The 19,510-nt window shown below is 34.0% G+C and overlaps 1 protein-coding gene across 1 annotated transcript in view; it reads left to right on the top strand.

Moving 5' to 3' along the window:
- LOC114051896 (dynein assembly factor 5, axonemal-like) overlaps positions 1 to 18,974 on the top strand; it is a 71,767-nt gene extending 52,793 nt beyond the window's left edge. Inside the window, exons 10-13 of the mRNA XM_027874282.1 lie at positions 6,217 to 6,367; positions 7,484 to 7,640; positions 16,640 to 16,834; positions 17,879 to 18,974. Coding sequence (XP_027730083.1) covers positions 6,217 to 6,367; positions 7,484 to 7,640; positions 16,640 to 16,834; positions 17,879 to 18,015 — 640 coding nt within the window. The 3' untranslated portion in view covers positions 18,016 to 18,974. The remainder of the gene's footprint in view (positions 1 to 6,216; positions 6,368 to 7,483; positions 7,641 to 16,639; positions 16,835 to 17,878) is intronic.
- Positions 18,975 to 19,510: the final 536 nt, after the last annotated feature.

Raw genomic sequence — 19,510 nt, 5'->3', positions numbered from 1 at the left:
TTGTTGCCATAAGAAAAATCAACATTTAACTTTGGCTGGCCTCCCACTAGTGAATAGATATTCATATAGATAATAGCCTATAAATGGGAAAATTGGCTCTTCAGGACCCAATAATTAAAATCATAGCATTAATATATTCAAATATAATATTATCTTCTAGTTATTGTACTTTTCTGAACTTCAGCAAAGAAACACTAGTCTTTTGAATTGTGCTACACTAAGGAATTCCACTTGAAAACAGACTTAACTTATGCAAAGTAATCAGTTTTAAAATTGAGATAGCTTTCCACAAGAAGCCTTTTGTAATAATTTCTTTTGTTAAGGAATTATCACAGGATTTTGAATAATTTGAATTAAAGCTGTTTTAGAGAAATTCTTGGTTGTATTTGAATGCAGGAAAGAAAAGCATAAAGTTTAAAGGGAATTTTATTTTATCTTTTAGGAAAACAAAAATATGAACACAAAATAGATGCCTAGGAAAAATTAGTGAAATTTTTTTTGCAAAGCAGTTTGACAGTAAGCTACTAAATTTTGAAAGTAATATCCTTTGACCTAGTTATTGAGAATATCTCCTGAAAGTATTATTCAGGAAACAAGCAAGCTTTTATTAAGTGCCTGTTATGTTCTAGATAGTGTTGTGAAGGACACAAGGATAGATGAAAATGGTCTTGGCCCCACATTCTGCTAGAGAATGTGAAGGTAATCCCTTGAAGAAAGTGAGGTATTGTAAGAGGCAAAAGTGAGGAGGAAGTACATTCTAGGTCCAGCGGATAGACAGCTTGTGTGAAGGTGCAGAGATGGAAAACAGAATGCCAGTTTCAAGGAGCATAGTAGGCCAATCTAACTGAATCATGTAGTACATGAAAAGGAATCATTTGAAATATCTGAAATTGTAATGTAATGTCTGTAATTATAGATATCAAATTATAAAGGGATTTAGATGTCAAGTTGAAGAGTTTGTACTTTGTCCAAGAGATAGTTAAGGAGGCATTGAAGATTTTGGAATCTAAGTCTTTTATGTTTAGTCTTTAGTCATGTAATCCTTTGCTTTAGAGATAACATACCATCCTGGAGTCATAGGATGCTAGAGAAGGTAAGGGAACTTAGAGATTATCTAGTTTAGACCTGTAGTTTTACAGATGAGAAAACGGGTCCAGAAAAGGAAAGTTATTTGCCTCAAGGTCACACACATAGATAGTAGCAGAGCTGGGATTTAACCCCTGGTCTTGGAACTCCTAGTCAATTGTTTTTTTTTTTCATTTACTTCAAAGGAGACACTTTACTTTTTCAGAACACAAAAACAAAAAAATAAATACAGAGAGAACTGGCCAAGGGAAGTGATGCAAGGAATATCTTCATTGATTTGCTTCTCAAAATATATGTCTGGGAGAAATAAATTAGGGAGCAGAGGATTGTCATGGTCACACTTGAGCCTTAGATTATCAAAAAGAAAGAATTTTTCAAAAATACTTGTATTTATAATTTCAGAAACAACCTAAGTATTCAACATACTACAATTTGATTAAGTATGAAAATATAAAGAAATTTGAAAAGACCTTAATGATATAATGCAAAGCAAAGAAGACAGACCCAGGAACAGAGCACTCATTTAATTAGGTCATATAAAAGAAAAAAAAATGCACAGAAATGTGGTAAAACAAACAAAAAACAATTCAAGAAAACTCAAAGGAAGTGACTGACAACTCGTTCATCAATACTATGTGTGGAAATTTTTATCAGTATGTAAAAAGTAAAAAATATTTGTTGAGGTTTAGCCGGCTGATATTGTAGAATAGTCTCTGAAGGGAGCTTATTTTTTTGTTTGTTTGTTTTTTATCAAATTCTCCTGTTCTTTGGTTTTACAATAACACAACAGGATCACTTGTTCCCTGATAGTGATCTTTCACATGTTGACAATAACAAAAAATAAAATGGCTAAGAGATGTTCAGCTTGCTGAATATTAGCCATTTTAATATGCTGCAAACATATGATTGTAAAAATCTTTTGGCATTTTAAAAGGAACAAGCTACCTTATGAAACTCTGAGAGTGTCTAATAATTTATATCCATTGGAATGTTTTAATTAGTAGAGATTTGGCCCCATTTGTCCATGTAGACAGTATCCAAGAGGACGTTCTACTTAGAAGTAAATAAATCCTTTATATTCACAGCCTTTTTAAAAGTCCTAATATTTAATCTTATAAATAAGCAGACAAGCATGACCAGATACCAAAAAAATTATGATTATGCTGATAAATGTTAGTTTTACTTTTCCTTTATAGAATGTATTTTTTAATTCTTTGGGGTTGTTTTTTTTCTATATTTTGCTGACTTCAATATCCCTTCCAACCTTGCTATACATTATTCCCCTCTAGACATTCTACATTGTAGACAAATTGCATGTAGTACCTTGAAGTCAGTATTCTATCTCCTGCTTTCCTGCATTTGCACAGGCTGTCTCATGCCTAGAACTGGGTCTGCTTTTGCTCATTAGAAGCTTTCATCAAGACTCAGCTCTGGTGTTACATCCCTTCATGAAGTCTGCCCTCATCCCCACTTGTTAATGGTCCCTCCCTCCTTAAATCATCTTGTCCTTACTTTTCTGGTGAGGCAACCTAGTATAGTGGTAAAAACTCTGGATTTAGAGTTAGAGGACATGCATTCAGATTCTGACCCTCACTGTGACCTCAGACAAATTACTTAATCTCTTTGGACTCCAGATTTTTCATCTGTAAATGAGGGGGTTGGATTAGAAGCAAAAGTTACCAAAGTGGGTGATATCACCCCCTGGGAAGCACAGGAACAATCCAGGGGGCTGGTAGCCTCAGGTGCAATTGGAGGGCATTGAAAGGGGGGGGCAGTGAAAGCATAAGGAAAGAAGAGAAGATAAAAAAATTTTGAAAAACCGTTCATATGTTTCATCTGTTGTGTAACAGAGTTAAAGTCATAGTGGTTACATTATTTTTCAAATAAACACACAAAATGCAAGTTAGAACTAATCAGTGATCAAGTCTGCCAACAGGTCTTAATAAGCAAGTGTTGGCAGGCAAGCATGTTGCGCGTTGTCTGGAAGTCCAGCATGCATCAGCAGGAATATGTGCAAGTGATGACTTGTTTACAGTACGGTACTATACAGTTACATGATGCAGTATTGTGTCATCAAAATTTAAATGCAGGAGAAAACCCACAAATTTATAATAAATTATTAAATTTAAGATGTCATTTTTTTAAAAAAATTATATTTTTTGAAATGATGCAAATTTCAAAAAAAAAAAATTTTGTTTTCAAGTGGGCATTGAATAATTTTTTTTAAAGGGGTGATGGACCAAATAAGTTTGGGAACCTCTGGACTAGAGGGCCTGTAAGGTCCCTGCCAGCTCTAAATCTATGATCTTAGATCCCTGGGTTGGCAAACTATGAGCCTGAGTGTCAAATTCAGCCCACCACATATTTTTGTACTGCTGGCAACTAAGAATGGTTATTCTATTGGTTTTATTATGTTTTAAATTGTAAAATTCTTAACTCTCTGGCCAAACAACCCCTGCCCTAGGAGAATGTGCATTTGTTTAGAGTAGGACTTCTTATGTTTGCATCCTCCATGCTTTTCTAGTAGGCATTTAATAAATGGGGAAGTTAAATTGAATTGCTAGCACTTATATCAATTGATTGATTTAATGGATGAGATTAGAGGTATCTTTATTGAGGTATGTTTTATGAGGACAGGGACCTGTGTCTTATCCAAACTCTGTAAATCTTTCAGTTCCTGCTACAGTAGTAGCATAGTAGTAGGTGCTTAATAAATATTTGTGGAATTGAATTTCTTTGTATCCTTTGTGTAGAATTGGGTTGGATAAAGTGAAATTTCTGAAATAATATGGGCTGCTGCTTTGTCTTATAAATATGTATTTATATATTTATATATTTATATTTCATTTATTGCCTTTTGACTTGTGCCACATCTTTCATTTAGAAATCCATACACAGAACAGGAGAAACAGTAGGAAAAAGGCCAGGAACAAAGATGAATCATTAGGGAGTCACCATTAATGACTTAACAGCTTAATCTTTGATTAAAAATTGAGAATTTAATATCAACCTCAACATAAAAAAATGCTTATAAAAAAGATTGCTTTTCAATATGTGGTTTGAATGATTAAAGGAATGATATTCCATTTTGATAAACTTTTTTCTTTTGACACAACAAACCTGACACAAATATAATGACTGATTTTAGAAAAGACTGATAGAAAATTTTACTTAGCATACATTTTCATTTTAGGGCAGACCAAAAATACTCTAGAGTCACTAGTTCTTCCTGAACGGATGTACATTTTTCTCTACACAATAGAATTCATTATTTGGAAGTAATTTGCTTTTTTTCCCCCTTTCCACATTTTAGCAGTTCAGGTTGACAGGTTCTGATTTACCTTATTAAAGCAGCTTCCTTGTGGCTCATTGTTCTTCCTTTTTCTAATGATTTTATTTTGTTAGTTGACTTACTAGTTTGACTTGCAGACATTAAATGTAAGACATTTAGAAAAAATAATTACAAGAGGGTATGTCATTTTGGCATAGCAAGAAACCTTCATATGTTGCCAGCAAACTTTGATACATTTCTTCAGAATCATTTTGTGTAGACCATCTTACAGAAGTAAATTTTAAGCAATACTAAAAAAAATTCTTCCTTTAAATTTTTACATAGAAAATGATAACTTGGCTTAAAAATTAAAATGTATTGAAAATTTTAATTGAAAATCTGTAAATCATGTTAAACCAGAAATCCTTTTAAAAACTTTTGTGTTTTCATTATTGACTCTGAAATGCCCTCTGCTGGGGAAGAGATATTAAAACCAAGAAAAGAAAGCAATTTAATAATTATATAAATGTTTTTAAATGTGGCAAATGAAGTAAGAAATATGGATTGATATGTTAATAGAGAATTAATTTTCATTTGATAAATACAGATCATTTCTAGAGCTTTACATGTATGTAAATCAGTGATTTCTGAAATTTTTTCTTCCACATTTTAAATCTTAAGAGAATATCTAGTTCACTACTGGGGAGGGAGGTAAAGAATCTATGTAATAAAATTAATCCTTAAGACAAATTACTATACTATACTACTATGAAGGTATTTCATTTGGAGAAATCTGTTGATGCTAAGGGATATATTCTTGCATTAAAAAACATTTGAAAGTTGCTATATGTGGTTTTGAACTTGGACTTGGACTATATACATAGTATGTTGATTTAATCAACTAGTTGAAAATTGAACAACTTTTTTAGAAAGCCTATGTCATCAAGTATTTCTTGTTTCAACCAAATTGACCATCCTATTATATGCACTCATATGTTTTATATATTTGTACTTTGGGTCCCTCAGAACCCATTTTGCTTATTGGCAGTCTGGGTGATTATATCGTTTCCTCCCCCACCTTTTTTTTAACGATAATGTTTAGGATGGAACCTGTGAATGTTTCCCTTTTTTTGAGAGTTATAATGTATAAAGGGATTTATATTGTCTGTTTCTATGAGTTTTCTTTTATTTGAAGTGAGAACAATTTTGGCAAGAAAATATTTTTATAACTGTGATATAATCATTAATAAATTCCTCAGTTTATTGAGAGTGAGACTTGGGGAAAACTTCCTGTGAGCCTGCTTAGATTCCATCTGCTGCATTAAAGCTACTTTCCTTAGTTGCCACAGGCCAAATGGCTTTTGGGGCCTTCTACAGCCCCAAAATAAGAAGTCTGCGTTTTATGGCTCCTTCCTTGCACTGGCCACTTCCTCTTTTGAGTGGGCTTTAAGAGTAGTCCTAGGCATATGAGTGGATGGGCAAACCTTCCTATCCTTCCTAAGAGTAGGCAGACACCAAAGGAGTAGGATCAGTTTCCTTTCTTTACATCTGGTTAGTGTGATATTTAAGAATTCTCTTCATTGGGGCAAAACTAGGTGGCGTAGTGGATAGAGCACCAGCCCTGGATTCAGAAGGACCTGAGTTGAAATCCCGCCTCAGACACATAACACTTACTAACTGTGTGACCCTGGGCAGGTCACTTAACCTCATTGCGTAGCCAAAAAAAAAAAAAAGAATTCTATTCATTTATTCTGTTTTTCTTTTGCTGAGTATAAGTTTTTTGAAATTAGGGGGTTTTTTTCTCCTTTATAAAGCAACTGTTTACCTTCTTTATTTGCTTTCTCAATGTTTGGTTTTAGGCAGTTCCATGGCCACCTTGAGACAGTGATAAAAGACATATTGGTTCCTAATCTGCAGTGGCATGCTGGAAGAACAGCCGCTGCTATTAGAACTACAGCTATATCATGCCTTTGGGCTCTTATTCACAGTGAGATACTTTCATCAAAACAGGTACAATTCTCAAATTCATTTGTAAAGCATATGTAAGAAAACATGAGTAGTGCCAAAAATAATTTCCAAGCCATATTAAATGTAAAAGAATTCTGGGAAGAAGCTTTGAACAGATATAGTTAATAAAAAATTTTCTGGTTACAAAAATATCAGTATTTATTATAAAGTATTAAGTTCATAAAACTCAGCTGTTACATTTTAACTGACTAAATTATCTGTAGTTAAGTTCAGAGATCTTCCTTATTATAAAAATGTTTTGATTGGAAAAAATGAGGGGAAAAAATTGTTAGCCTATAGCTCTGTTGAGATCAAGGAGAAAACTTTTAGAGATATAACAAAATATAGAAATGGAAAAGGCCTAATCAGTGAAGTTCACGAGGTTAGTATATTTTACCTCATAAACATATATTCTCAATCATTTTGGTAATCACAGGTATTTAAGAAGAATTACTCTATTTTTCTAATTTTTTTTATCTCTTTGACAAAGGTTGCTTTTGTAATAAAAATTTAACCATGGTGTAATTGGAATCTTAGACATGTCTTGTTGGGAAAATATCTCTACTCAGGCATTAGTTGAAAAAATAAATCAAATAATTATTAAAAATAGTAAGTTTCTGCTGTTGTTTTGAGTTCATAGCTTCTTCCGCAGAACAGTAACAGAACACCTAAGGGGGAAAAAAGTTATTTCAAAATATCCATGTAGTGCATGAGCACCATCTTGTGGTGTACTAAAGAAGTAATTCTTTCTAATTCAAAGTATGACTAAAATGCCAATTGGAAGAAAAAATATATTCTTGAATAATCTTGTCATGAATCATTTTCATGCTACATGATTAATTATAGAAAGGGGGTATGGTGCACTGTGGGCAATAACTAGATAGATTCAACAAAATAACTTTTTAAATTAAGTAAACATTTGCTTGATGGGAGGGAATGTCAGAAATGACCAAGTACTCATTTAAATTTTACATAAAAACCCTATGTTTCTTTTTATGTTCATAAGTGCACATACTGTATGCCAGGTTTATGAAAGAAAATTCTTATCAACAGGATTAGCTCCAATTTTTAATTAGAAGTTAATCTTTTTATTTCTTGTGTTTTCTTATTTAATTACAGATAATAGAAATACAAGAATTATTGATGCCTCAAATTATTAATACACTGGAAGAAGATTCTAAAATGACTCGATTAATGTCATGCCGTATTATTAACATATTTTTAAAGGCCTGTACTGACACAATTGATCCAGATAAACTTATCAAGATTTATCCTGGTAGGACTTATTTCACCACCAAAATACACTCATTTTGCAGTTGATTATATTTTTATTGAACTGTAATGAAAATGTTGCCAATTTTTTGTTATATTGATGCTTTTTGTGTCTAATATTACTAATAATTCTAATAATTCCCAATAACATGTTCTTCCCACCCAAGGCTGGAGCTCTATCCACTGTGCCGCCTGGCTGCCCCACCCAATTAGATTTTTTTAAAAAATCAATGGACCCCCTGCAATCTATCCACAGACCCCTTTCAATTGACCCAGCTCAGAAATTCCAGGTGTAAAAGGTGGTATTTACGTTGTGTCTTCTAGGAAGTTAGGAATTCTCTGAGGTGATTGTCCTTTCCTGCAAAGGCAGGGAAATAGAATGCGATCAAGAGAACAGAAAGCCAAGTTAACTGTATCAGAATTCAAGAAAAGAAGTAATATATAATAAGGCCGAAAAGACAGGATGGGACCAGTAAAGGGCTTCAAAAGTCAAACAAGTTAAATTACTTATACTTTCTCATAGTCAGATAGCTAGTTAGTTGAAAAGCCTATTAAGACCAACACCTACATCTTCTAAATCCTGTCCTTTTAAAAAAAAAATTTTTGCTGAACTTAACACCAAATAAAATGGACTTTTCCATATATGTAGGAGAGCAGTAAAAGAGAGTTATATATGAAATTACAGGTATTTACTATGCACAGTTTGCTTTTCTTTTTAAATATGTAGTGGATTCAGTCTGTAGTTTTTAAAACTATCCTACTTGATTCTTTCTGGCCTTCTTTCTGTTGTTGTTGGTTTTGGTTTTTTTTTTTTCCTGTGTGTGTGTTTGTGTTTTAAGATGCTTCAATGTCCCTTTCTTTTTTCTTTTTGGCTTTTTGTTTGTTTAATTTTTTGTTTTGCTTGGCTTTTCCTTATCTCCCTCTCTCCCTTGCATGCTACCCTTCTTAGGACAAAAATAAAAACAAAGTTCTTACAATAGGCATAGTCAAGCAAAACAAATTCCCACTTTGGTTGTATCTGAAAGGGTGTGCCTTATTCTGCATCTTCAATTCATTACCTCTCAGTCAGGAGGTGGATAATATCATTTCCCTAGAATCATGGTTGGTCACTGCACTAGTCAAGGTTTTCAAAACTTAAAATTTATTTTCTTTATAAGTTATTCTCCTAGTTCTGCTTACTTTATTCTACATCAGTTCATGTGAGCTTTCCCAGGTTTCTCTCAAATTGTCTTTGCATTATTTCTTACAGTGCAGTAATAATTCCTTTACATTCATATACCATAATTTGTTTAGCATTTTCCAGTAGATGGGCAACCCGCCCCCCCAGTTTCCAGTTCTTTGCTATATCAAAAAGAACTGTTATAAATGTTTATACGTATGGGTCCTTTTATTTATTTATCTATTTTAATCTCTTTGGGGAATAGAATAGGTCCAGTAGTGGTGTCACTGAGTCAGAAGGTATGTGCTTTAGTAACTTCTGGAGCATAGTTCCAAATTGTTTTCCAGAAATGGCTAGCTAGGGGTGGGGAACCTATAGCCTTGAGGACACATGTGGCCTTCTGGGTCCTTGGGTGTAGCCTTTTGACTGAGTCCAAGTTTTACAGAACAGATCCTTTTATTAAGAGGATTTCTTGCAGGGCGGAGCCAAGAAGATGGCAGAGTAAAAGCAGTGACTTGCTTGAGTTCTCCCCCAAACACATCCAAATAACCTATAAAAAATGGCTCTAAACAAATTTTAAAGCAGCAGAACCCACAAAAAGACAAAGTGAAACAAATTTCTAGCCCAAGACAACCTGGATGGTTGATTGGAAAGATATATGGCGCCAGGCTGGGAGAGGAACACAGTTTGGCATGCGCGCACAGGCCGCAGCAAACCTCAGAGGACTAAATCACAGGCAGCTGTGGCGGTTTCCAGACTTCTCAACCCACAAACGCCAAAGACAACTTAGAAGGTCAGTAGGAAAATCTGTATCTGCGATGAGAGAGAGAAGTATGGTGGTCTCAGCTCCAGTCCCTGAGCACAGCCCCAGGGCTGCAGCTGCCTCCTGAGCTTCTGGCCTACAGACTGAGGGAGAATTGAGTGGCTGATCAGAGGGGGATGACAGGGATCTCTCTGCTGGTGCAGGATTCTCTTGCTTTGCCCATGCTTGGATCTGGGTCACAGTTCTGGGTGGTGGTCCTGGGGCAAGGAGGAGTGCTGGCATGGTGGAACTTGTGGTGGTGGAGAGGAAATCCTCTTCACAGTTGCAAGACAAAAAAAAGGGCTTGTCATCACTCATAGACCAGAGCACAGGTCAAGAAAGGAGTAAACACCTCGCCCTTGATCATAGCACCTCGGAATAACTGAAAATTTACAGATCCTTGGAAGTATCTCTGAAAACAGCTGTACAAACCTCTAAAGCTTGGGACAGTACATTCTCCACATTGGAAGCAGACCTCTACCTTAATGAAGAGTTTATAACTCAAATAATTGGCTGGGATCATGAGCAAACCTTGCAAGAAGTGTCAGACCATAGAATCTTTTTTTTTGGTAACAAAGAAGATCAAAACATATAACCAGTAGAAGACAACAAAGCCAAAGCTCCTGCATCCAAAGCCTCCAAGAAAAATGTGAATTGGTCCCAGGCCATGGAAGAGCTCAAAAAGGATTTTGAGAAGCAAGTAAGAGAAGTAGAGGAAAATCTGAGTGATGCAAGAAAATCATGAAGAACACGTCAACAACTTGCTAAAGGAGACCCAAAAAAATACTGAAGAAAATAACACCTTAAAAAATAGCCTAACCCAAATGGCAAAAGAAGTCCAAAAAGCCAGTGAGGAGAAGAATGCCCTAAAAAGCAAAATTGGCCATATGGAAAAGGAAGTCCAAAAGCTTGCTGAAGAATATATTTCCTTAAAAATCAGAATGGAGCAATTGGAAGCTAGTGACTTTATGAGAAATCAAGGCACTGTAAAACAAATCCAAAAGAATGAAAAATTAGAAAACAATGTGAAATATCTCATTGGAAAAACAGTTGACCTGGAAAATAGATCCAGGAGAGAGAATTTAAAAATTATTGGACTATCTGAAAGCCATGATCAAAAAAAGAGCCTAGACATCATCTTTCAAGAAATTATCAAGGAAAACTGCTCTGATGTTTTAGAACCAGAGGGCAGAATAGAAATTGAAAGAATCCACCAATCACCTCCTGAAAGAGATCCCCAAAGGAAAACTCATAGGAATATTGTAGCCAAATTCCAGAATTCCCAGGTTAAGGAGAAGATATTGCAAGCAGCCAGATGGCAACAATTCAAGCATTGTGGAAACACAATCAGGATAACACAAGATTTGGCAGCTTCTACATTAAGGGACTGGAGGGCCTGGAATATAATATTCCAGAGGGCAAAGGAGATAGGATTACAACCAAGAATCACCTACCCAGCAAAACTGAGTATAATTCTTCAGGGTGAAAAATGGTCATTCAGTGAAATAGAGGACTTTCAAACATTCATGATGAAAAGAGCAGAGCTGAATAGAAAATTTGACTTTCAAATACAAGACTGAAGTGGAACATGAAGAAGTAAACAGGGAAGAGAAACCATAGGAGACTTATTAAGGTTGAGCTGTTTGCATTCCTGAATGGAAAGATGATTATTTGTAACTCATTAGTCCTTTGTCAGTATTAGGGTAGTGGGAGGGGAAAAAATTATATGTATGTAGATAGATAGATAGATGGCAAGGGGTGAGTTGAAGAAGAAGGGATGATATGTGGAAAATAAAATTTAAGGGGTAAAAGAGGATTATACTGGGAGAAGGAGAAAGGGAGATGTAGAATGGGGTAAATTATCTCACATAAAACAGACAAGAAAAGGCTTTTACAGTGGAGGGGAAATGGGGAAGGTGAGAGGGAATGAGTGAATCTTGTTCTCATAGGATTTGGCTTAAGGAGGGAATAACATACACACTCAATTGGGTATGGAAATATGTCTTACCCTATAGGAAAATGGGGGGAGAAGGGGACAAGAAAGCAGGGGAATGATAGGAGGGCAGAATGGGAAAGGGGGTAATCAGAATCAAACATTTCTGAGGAGGGACAGGGTCAGAGAAAGAATAGAATAAATGGGGGGGGACGGGATAGGATTAAGGGAAATAGAGTTAGTTTTTCACAACATGACTACTATGGAAGTGTTTTGCATAACTGCACATGTATAACCTATACTGAGTTGCTTGCCTTTTCAATGAGGGTGAGTGGGGAGGGAGGAAGGGACAAAATTTGTAACCCAAAGTTTTAAAAACATGTTTAAAAAAAGTATTTCTAAAATAAAACTCAAAAGGTTAAATAAATAAATAGCAAAAAAAAAAAAAGGAAAAGGAAATTGTTCTGTGAAGTTTGGATTCAGTCAAAAGGCCATACTTGAGGACCTAGAGGACCACATGTGTTCTCAAGGTCTCAGGCTCCCTGCCGTTGGACACTAATTCACAGCTCCACCATCAGTGTGTCTCTTTTCCTAAAACCCCTCCAACAGTTATCCCTTTTTGCCATCTTTATCAATCTGATGGATGTGAGGTAAAACATCAGTTATCATTTCTCCGAATTAGTAGTGATTTAGGACATTTTTTCATATAGCTGTTTTTATAGCTTGTTTTTTTTTTTAAACTGTGCTTCAACCATTTTTCTATTGGGGAATGGTTCTTATTATAAGCTTAATCAGTATTTTATGTAACTTGGACATGAGACTTTTAATCAGAATTATCCATCTTATTTTCTGTGATCCTTTCTAGTGCTTGTTTGGTCATTAACTTCTATAATTTGTTCCTTGCCCTCTTAATTTGTTTATGATATTACCTTTTATATTTAAGTCAGGTATCCATTTGAAGCTTATCTTGGTTTATATGGTGTGATATATTGGCCTATACTTAATATATTGGCAACTAGGTGACACAGTGGATACAGCACTGGACCTAGAGCCCATCTAGCCTCAGACCCTTACTAGCTGTGTGACCCTGGGCAAGTCATTTAACCTCTGTCCATCTCAGTTTCCTCATCTGTAAAATGGGCATAATAACAGCATCTACCTCTCAGGGTTATTGTGAAAAACAATGAAGGAAAGTAATGATAGGATGTGATGTGTTATGATAATTATATAATATATGAGATAGTAATTGTAAAGCACTTAGCACAGTGTCTGGCAATTTACCTCTCTATTTTTTAACCTATACTAAATAGTTTTGATAATTACTACTCTGTAGTATGGTTTGCTATGGTACTGCTAGGCCCCCTTCCCACTTTTTCTTTTTTTTTTTATTATTTCCCTTAATATTTTGTTCCTCTAGATGAATTTCATTATTTTTTTTAGTTATATAAAATAATCCTTTGCTGGTTTGATTGCTATGGGAATAAATAAGTAAAATAAATTAAGTGGTATAAAAATGATAACTTTTTATAATGCCACAATCTAACCATGAGCAATGAACATTTTTTTTTTTCAGCCTTTTGATTTTGTTTGAATATTTCATGTTGTCTCATGGAGTCATTGCTTCTGTTTGTCCCCTTCTAAGTTCAGGGAGTTCAATTCTTGGGCAAGGCTTACTATTGTCTTCTTCTTGTCATTCTTTTTCCCTAGTTGTCATTTCTATTAACATTGTATTTTGTATCTCATTTCATTTCGACCAGGTACTCTTATAGTTCTGAAGGCCAGGACATTTTTTCACTGAGTTTGTTTGGACTTGTGCAGTTACTCTTTTCTTCTGTATACATCTCTTAACTTCTCAGTCCTAAATACTTATTGTTTGTTGTTTTCTTCTCTTTACTCATTTCTTCAGCCTCACATTTTGGATTGGGGTTTGTGCTTCAGTCCCATTCTGCTCCCCCTCTACTGTTGAATGCTGTTGGCTGGCCCTACTTGATTCTGAATGTGATGGCGAAGACCAACACATTCTACTTTCTTCAGAAATTGTCTGACTTTGCATCCTTCTTGTGGTTCAGGCATAAGAGTAAGAAAAAAAAAACAGATTTAGTTACATTTGGGAAATTGTACAACATTTTCACTGATCTCAAGCTACTCCCTGCAACAAAAACCCATCTTTTTAATACCAGTATTCTTCCTTTGATATTATATACTGTTCTATAATTTATAGGTGATAATAATAGTATATACCTCACAGTTGTTGTGAGGGTCTTTCTTTGTTCTGTGAATTATATAAAATGTTTTACAGAACCTTAGAGTACTATATAAATGTTAACTATTATTATTATTCTAGCTATAATATATAAAGAATAAAAATAAAAATTATAAGTTGCTCAAAGAGCAATGGAGAGGTGCTTAATGAGTGTAAGTAGACTACAGCATATGTGGTGTAAAAGATAAGATCCAGGAGCCAAATGATCAGAAGAGGAGATGGGCTGGTCATGTAACATGTATATTGCCTCAGTACTGTACTGGTAACTAAACTTAAGAGGAGAGCCTTCAGTATGTTGGATGGATCCCCTTTGGAAGATACATAGGAAAGCTTTGAAAAGAGAAGCATAAGTTAGGAGAGTAAATGGGCTGCAATCTCTGTTCTTCAAGATTGAGATTTACCCAGTTAGATGAGATCATGGATGCACTGACATGTTTGAACTACAAATAAAGACTTTAGGCAGTAGGGAAATGCACGTTTCAGTGCCTTTGTCATGTCATCGATTTTGTACTGAGTGAATAATAATTTTCATTACAAATGGATCACTTGTGAGTGAATACCAAGTCTTCTAATGGATATTTTTATAGATAACCTACTTGACTGAGGTTGGATTAGGACAGGAAAAAATTAAAATCAGAAGTGTTAGGAATTACTGACATTTGAAGAATAGTTTTTTGTTTTGTTTTTTAGGTAAAACTGCAGTATAATTTCAAAGGTTATTTTAAGCAGTGGGTAAACAATTTACTTTGCTTTTGACTTTCAAGAGAGCATACGTTATCTGTTATGTAAATACCTTTCTTCTGAGGTACATACAGCTGATTTCATGTGCCTGGCCACCAGAGGGCAAATAAGCCTTTGAATTTTTTTCTGAGACTTCATTCCATTAGTCTTGGCCAGTTAGGTCAGTTATTAGAGAAGGATGCTGAGCACACCAAGGTCATAGGTTTGATACATATGACTTCATGCAGAAGAAAAAAATCTTTCAAATCCATAGTCTCATGAGTGTGATCTCACAGTCACAGATAATCCTAAGCTATTTTATTCTTTGTAATCACTTCTAAATCCATTGTTTGTTTAAGAATTCTTCACCTAGTCCTAGTTGTGAAAGAGTCTAATCTGGTACTTTTCTAATTTTCAACCTTTAATATTCAGGTCATGTGATTAATGTGGAACTGTTTCCATGATTGTACATGTATAACTTATATAAGATTGTTTGCCATCTTGAGGAAAAGGGAGGGAAGGGGAGAGAAAAATTTGAAACTCAAAATCTTATAAAAATGAATGCTGAAAACTATCTTTATATGTAATTGGAAAAAATAAAATATTGTTTACAGAAAAAAATATTTAGGTCACATAGCAATGTTGAATTTTTTTGTGGTCTATCCTATTACCCTGATTTTTACCAAACTACTTTCTAGTTTTCCCAGCAATTCTTGTCAGATGGGCAGATCTTCCTTAAGTAATTTATGTTCTTGGGTATATCAGATATTAAATTGTTAAGTTACATTGTTTCTAATTTTTCAGTTCCAGTGATGTACTTTTCTGTTTTTTTAACTATTACCAAATAGTTATGATTATGCTTTACAGTATAATTTAAAGTCTGGAAGTGAATTACATTCATGTAAATTAAAAAAAAACAAAACACTAAAGGAAAGGCAAAGTCTTGTATTGGGTGATCTTAGTCACAGAGATCATATCCAGAAATATATCCGCCTTTTCCCAGCAAATATTACAGGGCAGAATGTAGCACATCCTATCAGACTTTGACACTCTTGCTTGTTTTTACCTAAATGTTTTCTTATGTTTAGTGCTAGGTAGGTAGAAGACACTATTTGGAGGGCCTGTGATGTAAAAAGAAAAAGCATCAATAAAAGAATGTTTTTAAATACCACAGGGAATATTCTGGTCCTGGTAGATCAGTGGAGTATGAAACCCTTAGACATTTTTCAGCTGAAATGGATCTTAGAGCTCATTTAGTTGTCTTTTCATTTTATAGATAAGGAAACTAAGGCTAAGAATTATATTTCCCTAAAAGTTGAAAATACATTTAATTCTCTTTTCCCACTGTCTTCAGTCATCTCTGAAATTATAATGTGTCTTCATTTTAAAAAAATTATTCTTCAAGTGGTTCCTACCACTTTTAATTTTTAATTTTTTTGTACAATTATTTGTCAGTTACTCAATTTACTCTATGAAGCTATCCACTGGATGACTTGCTAAAAGTAACAGGTTATTAGTAACAGAGCTGTCAATGAAATTCAGGTCCCCTCACAACCTGTCTAGGATTCTGCCCATTTGTCTTTCCTGTTTCTTACTATTCCCTATGTGAACCTTCTTCTTAGCCAAACTATTTGTGAGCATGCTTTGTGCTTTCATATGTCTCGCATCTACCTAATTCTTACTCCTCTTGTGATGTGCCATATCAAATTCTGTCTACCTTGTCTGGGGTCAACCTAATTACATTTGATTTCACACCCATAGCTCCAGCCAAACTGTTAGAGTCCTATTGTATATGTATGTGTTTGTGTGTCTGCATTTGTGTAATATATTCATACATATATATGTGTTTACATATATATAGTATACATATTACACACACACCACTTGTTTAGCATTTACTGCTTACTGCCATATGTTATCTCTTCATGATATATCTGTGTCTTCTCAATTAGATTATGAACTTCTTGATGACAGAGACTAGGTCGTATTTTTTTTTCTGTCTTCCATGATACCTAATAATGTCTTTAACATAATAGATATTAAATAAATAGGTGCATTAATTCATTTCAGGTCATTATAGTGATTTCTAATAATAATTGCTTTAAATTTTTCATTGCTTCTTTTAGAACTCTTGAAACGCCTGGATGATACTTCAAATAAAGTACGAATAGCAGCCACAAGTTCCTTAATTAGCTGGCTTAAGTGTATCAAAAATGATGATGATGGAAAATCCTTTTTTAAAGGCAATATGCAATATCTTTACAAAGAGCTGTTGGTTCACCTTGATGATCCAGACAGTACAGTTCAGGATGCAGTATTAGGTAAGGTTTTTTTCAGTTTACTATAATCCTGACCGGCTACAATTGCTAAAATGAAATCAGTAAGCAGCTGATGAGATAATTGAGACACCACTCCTAGTAGAATCAGTTAAGTAGGCCCATAGAATGAAAATGACAAAGCCTTATTCATGTCGAGGTCTTCTGCACTCGTGTGATCCCAGGCCATGTGATATGTAGAAAATGATTTTGAATATATGATTATCAGTCTAGATAGTTTTTTGAATGACTGGATTTAAAGTAATACAGTATTTAAATAAAATAATGTAATGTTCATGTTCTAGAAATTTTCAGTGACTGTTTTTTTATTGTCCTATTTCTAATCTTATTGCTTGTTTCTTCTTTTAAATAACATGTGTTAAAGAATCTCAACATTAGCAACATTGAGTTAGACATTAGCATTAATTTTTTTACAGTAATTTTTCAAATCATGTATGTCTGTGGCTGAGTAACATACCCACTTTTGGATTAAAACAAAAGAGGTAAGGACTTTCATTAATACCTTCTGACATTTAAAAGCCACTAGGTCACAGTTTCTTTATTAGAATACAAAACTGTAATAATGTCATCAGTACGTGCTTAGTCTTTTGCTTTCTGATGGAGCTCTTAGACCAGGGCAATTAGCAGTAATGAAGATGACCCAGTTATTCAGGCAAATTAATATCAATAGGTAAAATCTGCTCTTTCTTCCTCTTCTCCTCATACTTCCTTCATTCCTATCCTACACCTCCCTAATCAGAAAGACAGATTTCTTTATTGCCAAAAGATCTCTACCAACAGCTTGCTTTATTCATTTTATTTTAAGACTAGCAGCAACCTGAAGTTTGGTTGTCATGACTTTTTAATAAAAATTTTCTGTCACTGTTAGGTTAGACAGATATAATAAATGAGTAATTCTGGAATTTTTTTTCTTTTCAGTGTAAATATATACAGCTTATGTTTGCATAAGAAGCCAATGATTTCAAAATGAGGAGATGGCAATATTTTAAATGTTCATTTATGATTTCCGGCCTTTTTTTTTTTTAATAGGAGTTTTAAAGGAAGGAAGCATTCTATTCCCTGACTTACTAGTGGAAGAAATTGAAGCTGTTAAATACAAACACCGATCTCTAGTTTATTGTGAACAGCTTTTGCAGCACATCCAATCAACTAGAGGTATTCTCTAAATGCAAGATTCTGGAAATAGTCAATTTATTATAGTTCTTGGAATTGTAGGGTAGTATCAAATGTTTGTCCTTTTTTTGGACAGTAATCGATGGTACTTAATTCTATAAGCAGAGTTGTTTTGTTTTTCTTTAATTAACAACCCAGAAAAAGCAAGAAATAATATAGCAAAAAAAAGTTCTCTTTTTATTGCATATACAGTAGTCTAGGAAAACACGTTCTCTTGTGAACTTCTTTAATTTTTAAAAGCAGTATTAATGTCCATTAAATGGATTCTGTACTCATGTTTAATTTATATAGTTCATTCACAGGTCTTTTTGTCTCTGGGTAATTTGAAATTTATGTAGTTATCCACACTGAGAATAAAACCAACACTGTTTTTATGTCAATGTACATTGGATGGATTTGTGAGTTACTGGTATCATACTGATTAGATACAAAGTGACCAGGTTTCTAATTATAATTAATTTCTATTCCAATAATTTTTAAAAGTAGCAAAAGCAAGAAGATTTTTTATCTATTGCTTGAGTTCTGCATGGTATAACTAAGAGATAAGGTAACAGACTTGAAAATACTTTTGTATCAGAGAATTGTCAGAAGTAAAATTTAGTTCACCATTCTTGAAGAAAAATTAATATTTAGATTGACAGTGCTGAAATCCAAATAAAGGATCAGATATAATTTTAGTTGCTTTCTTATAAAATAAATAACAAAACATATCTTTTATTTTTACAGCTGTCACATGTTTCCCAATGATTATTTCTTAGCACCTCCTTTTCCAAAGTGCCTTATAGACTTAAATTTTCAGGTATATATTGTCCCTATAGGCCAAAATTTATATTTGCCCAAGGAAAAGGTAGTACATTTATTTCTGTTTTGCAATAATTGATTACATATCATTTAAAATTTGGCATTTTATGTTTGAAAATGTAATTAAAGTTTTCTGTTTTATAGTATTGGATGAATGTGTATTTTTTTTTTAATACTTGGCAGAAATTTTTAGAAGCTACTGTTTTTCTCACTTTTCCTTTTTAAAGACTTGAAGCTTATCCATCTATCCCTCTATCCCTTATCTAGGCATAACTTTAATGATAATAACTTATCATTACATAGTGTTTTAAGGTTTACAAAGCATTTCACCTGCATTTTCTCATGTTATCTTTGTGGCAACCTGTAGGTAAAGAGTGGTGTTCAGTTTTGTAAATGAGTCAGCTAAGGCCGAGAGTGGCCTGACGACTTAGCCATCTTTCGAAGTAGAACTCATGACTCCCACGTTTGATATTCTTCCCACTGCTCTCCACTGCATCCACACTCATGTTGCCTTCACTTAGTAGAACAGATGTCAACTTTTTGGCACAGTTAACTACAAATCATCGAATTCCTGATCATCTCTATTGAACATCGTGATTAAAAAACAGTAGTATTTTGAATCTCATATTTTCAAAGGCTTAAAATCAAAGTTATCACACCATAATTATTTTTGTTGAACACAGAAGA

The sequence above is a fragment of the Vombatus ursinus genome, unplaced genomic scaffold (genome assembly GCF_900497805.2).
Source record: "Vombatus ursinus unplaced genomic scaffold, bare-nosed wombat genome assembly UNPS02014807.1, whole genome shotgun sequence".
NCBI classification, from domain to species: domain Eukaryota; kingdom Metazoa; phylum Chordata; class Mammalia; order Diprotodontia; family Vombatidae; genus Vombatus; species Vombatus ursinus.
This window is presented reverse-complemented; position numbering and strand designations above follow the sequence as displayed.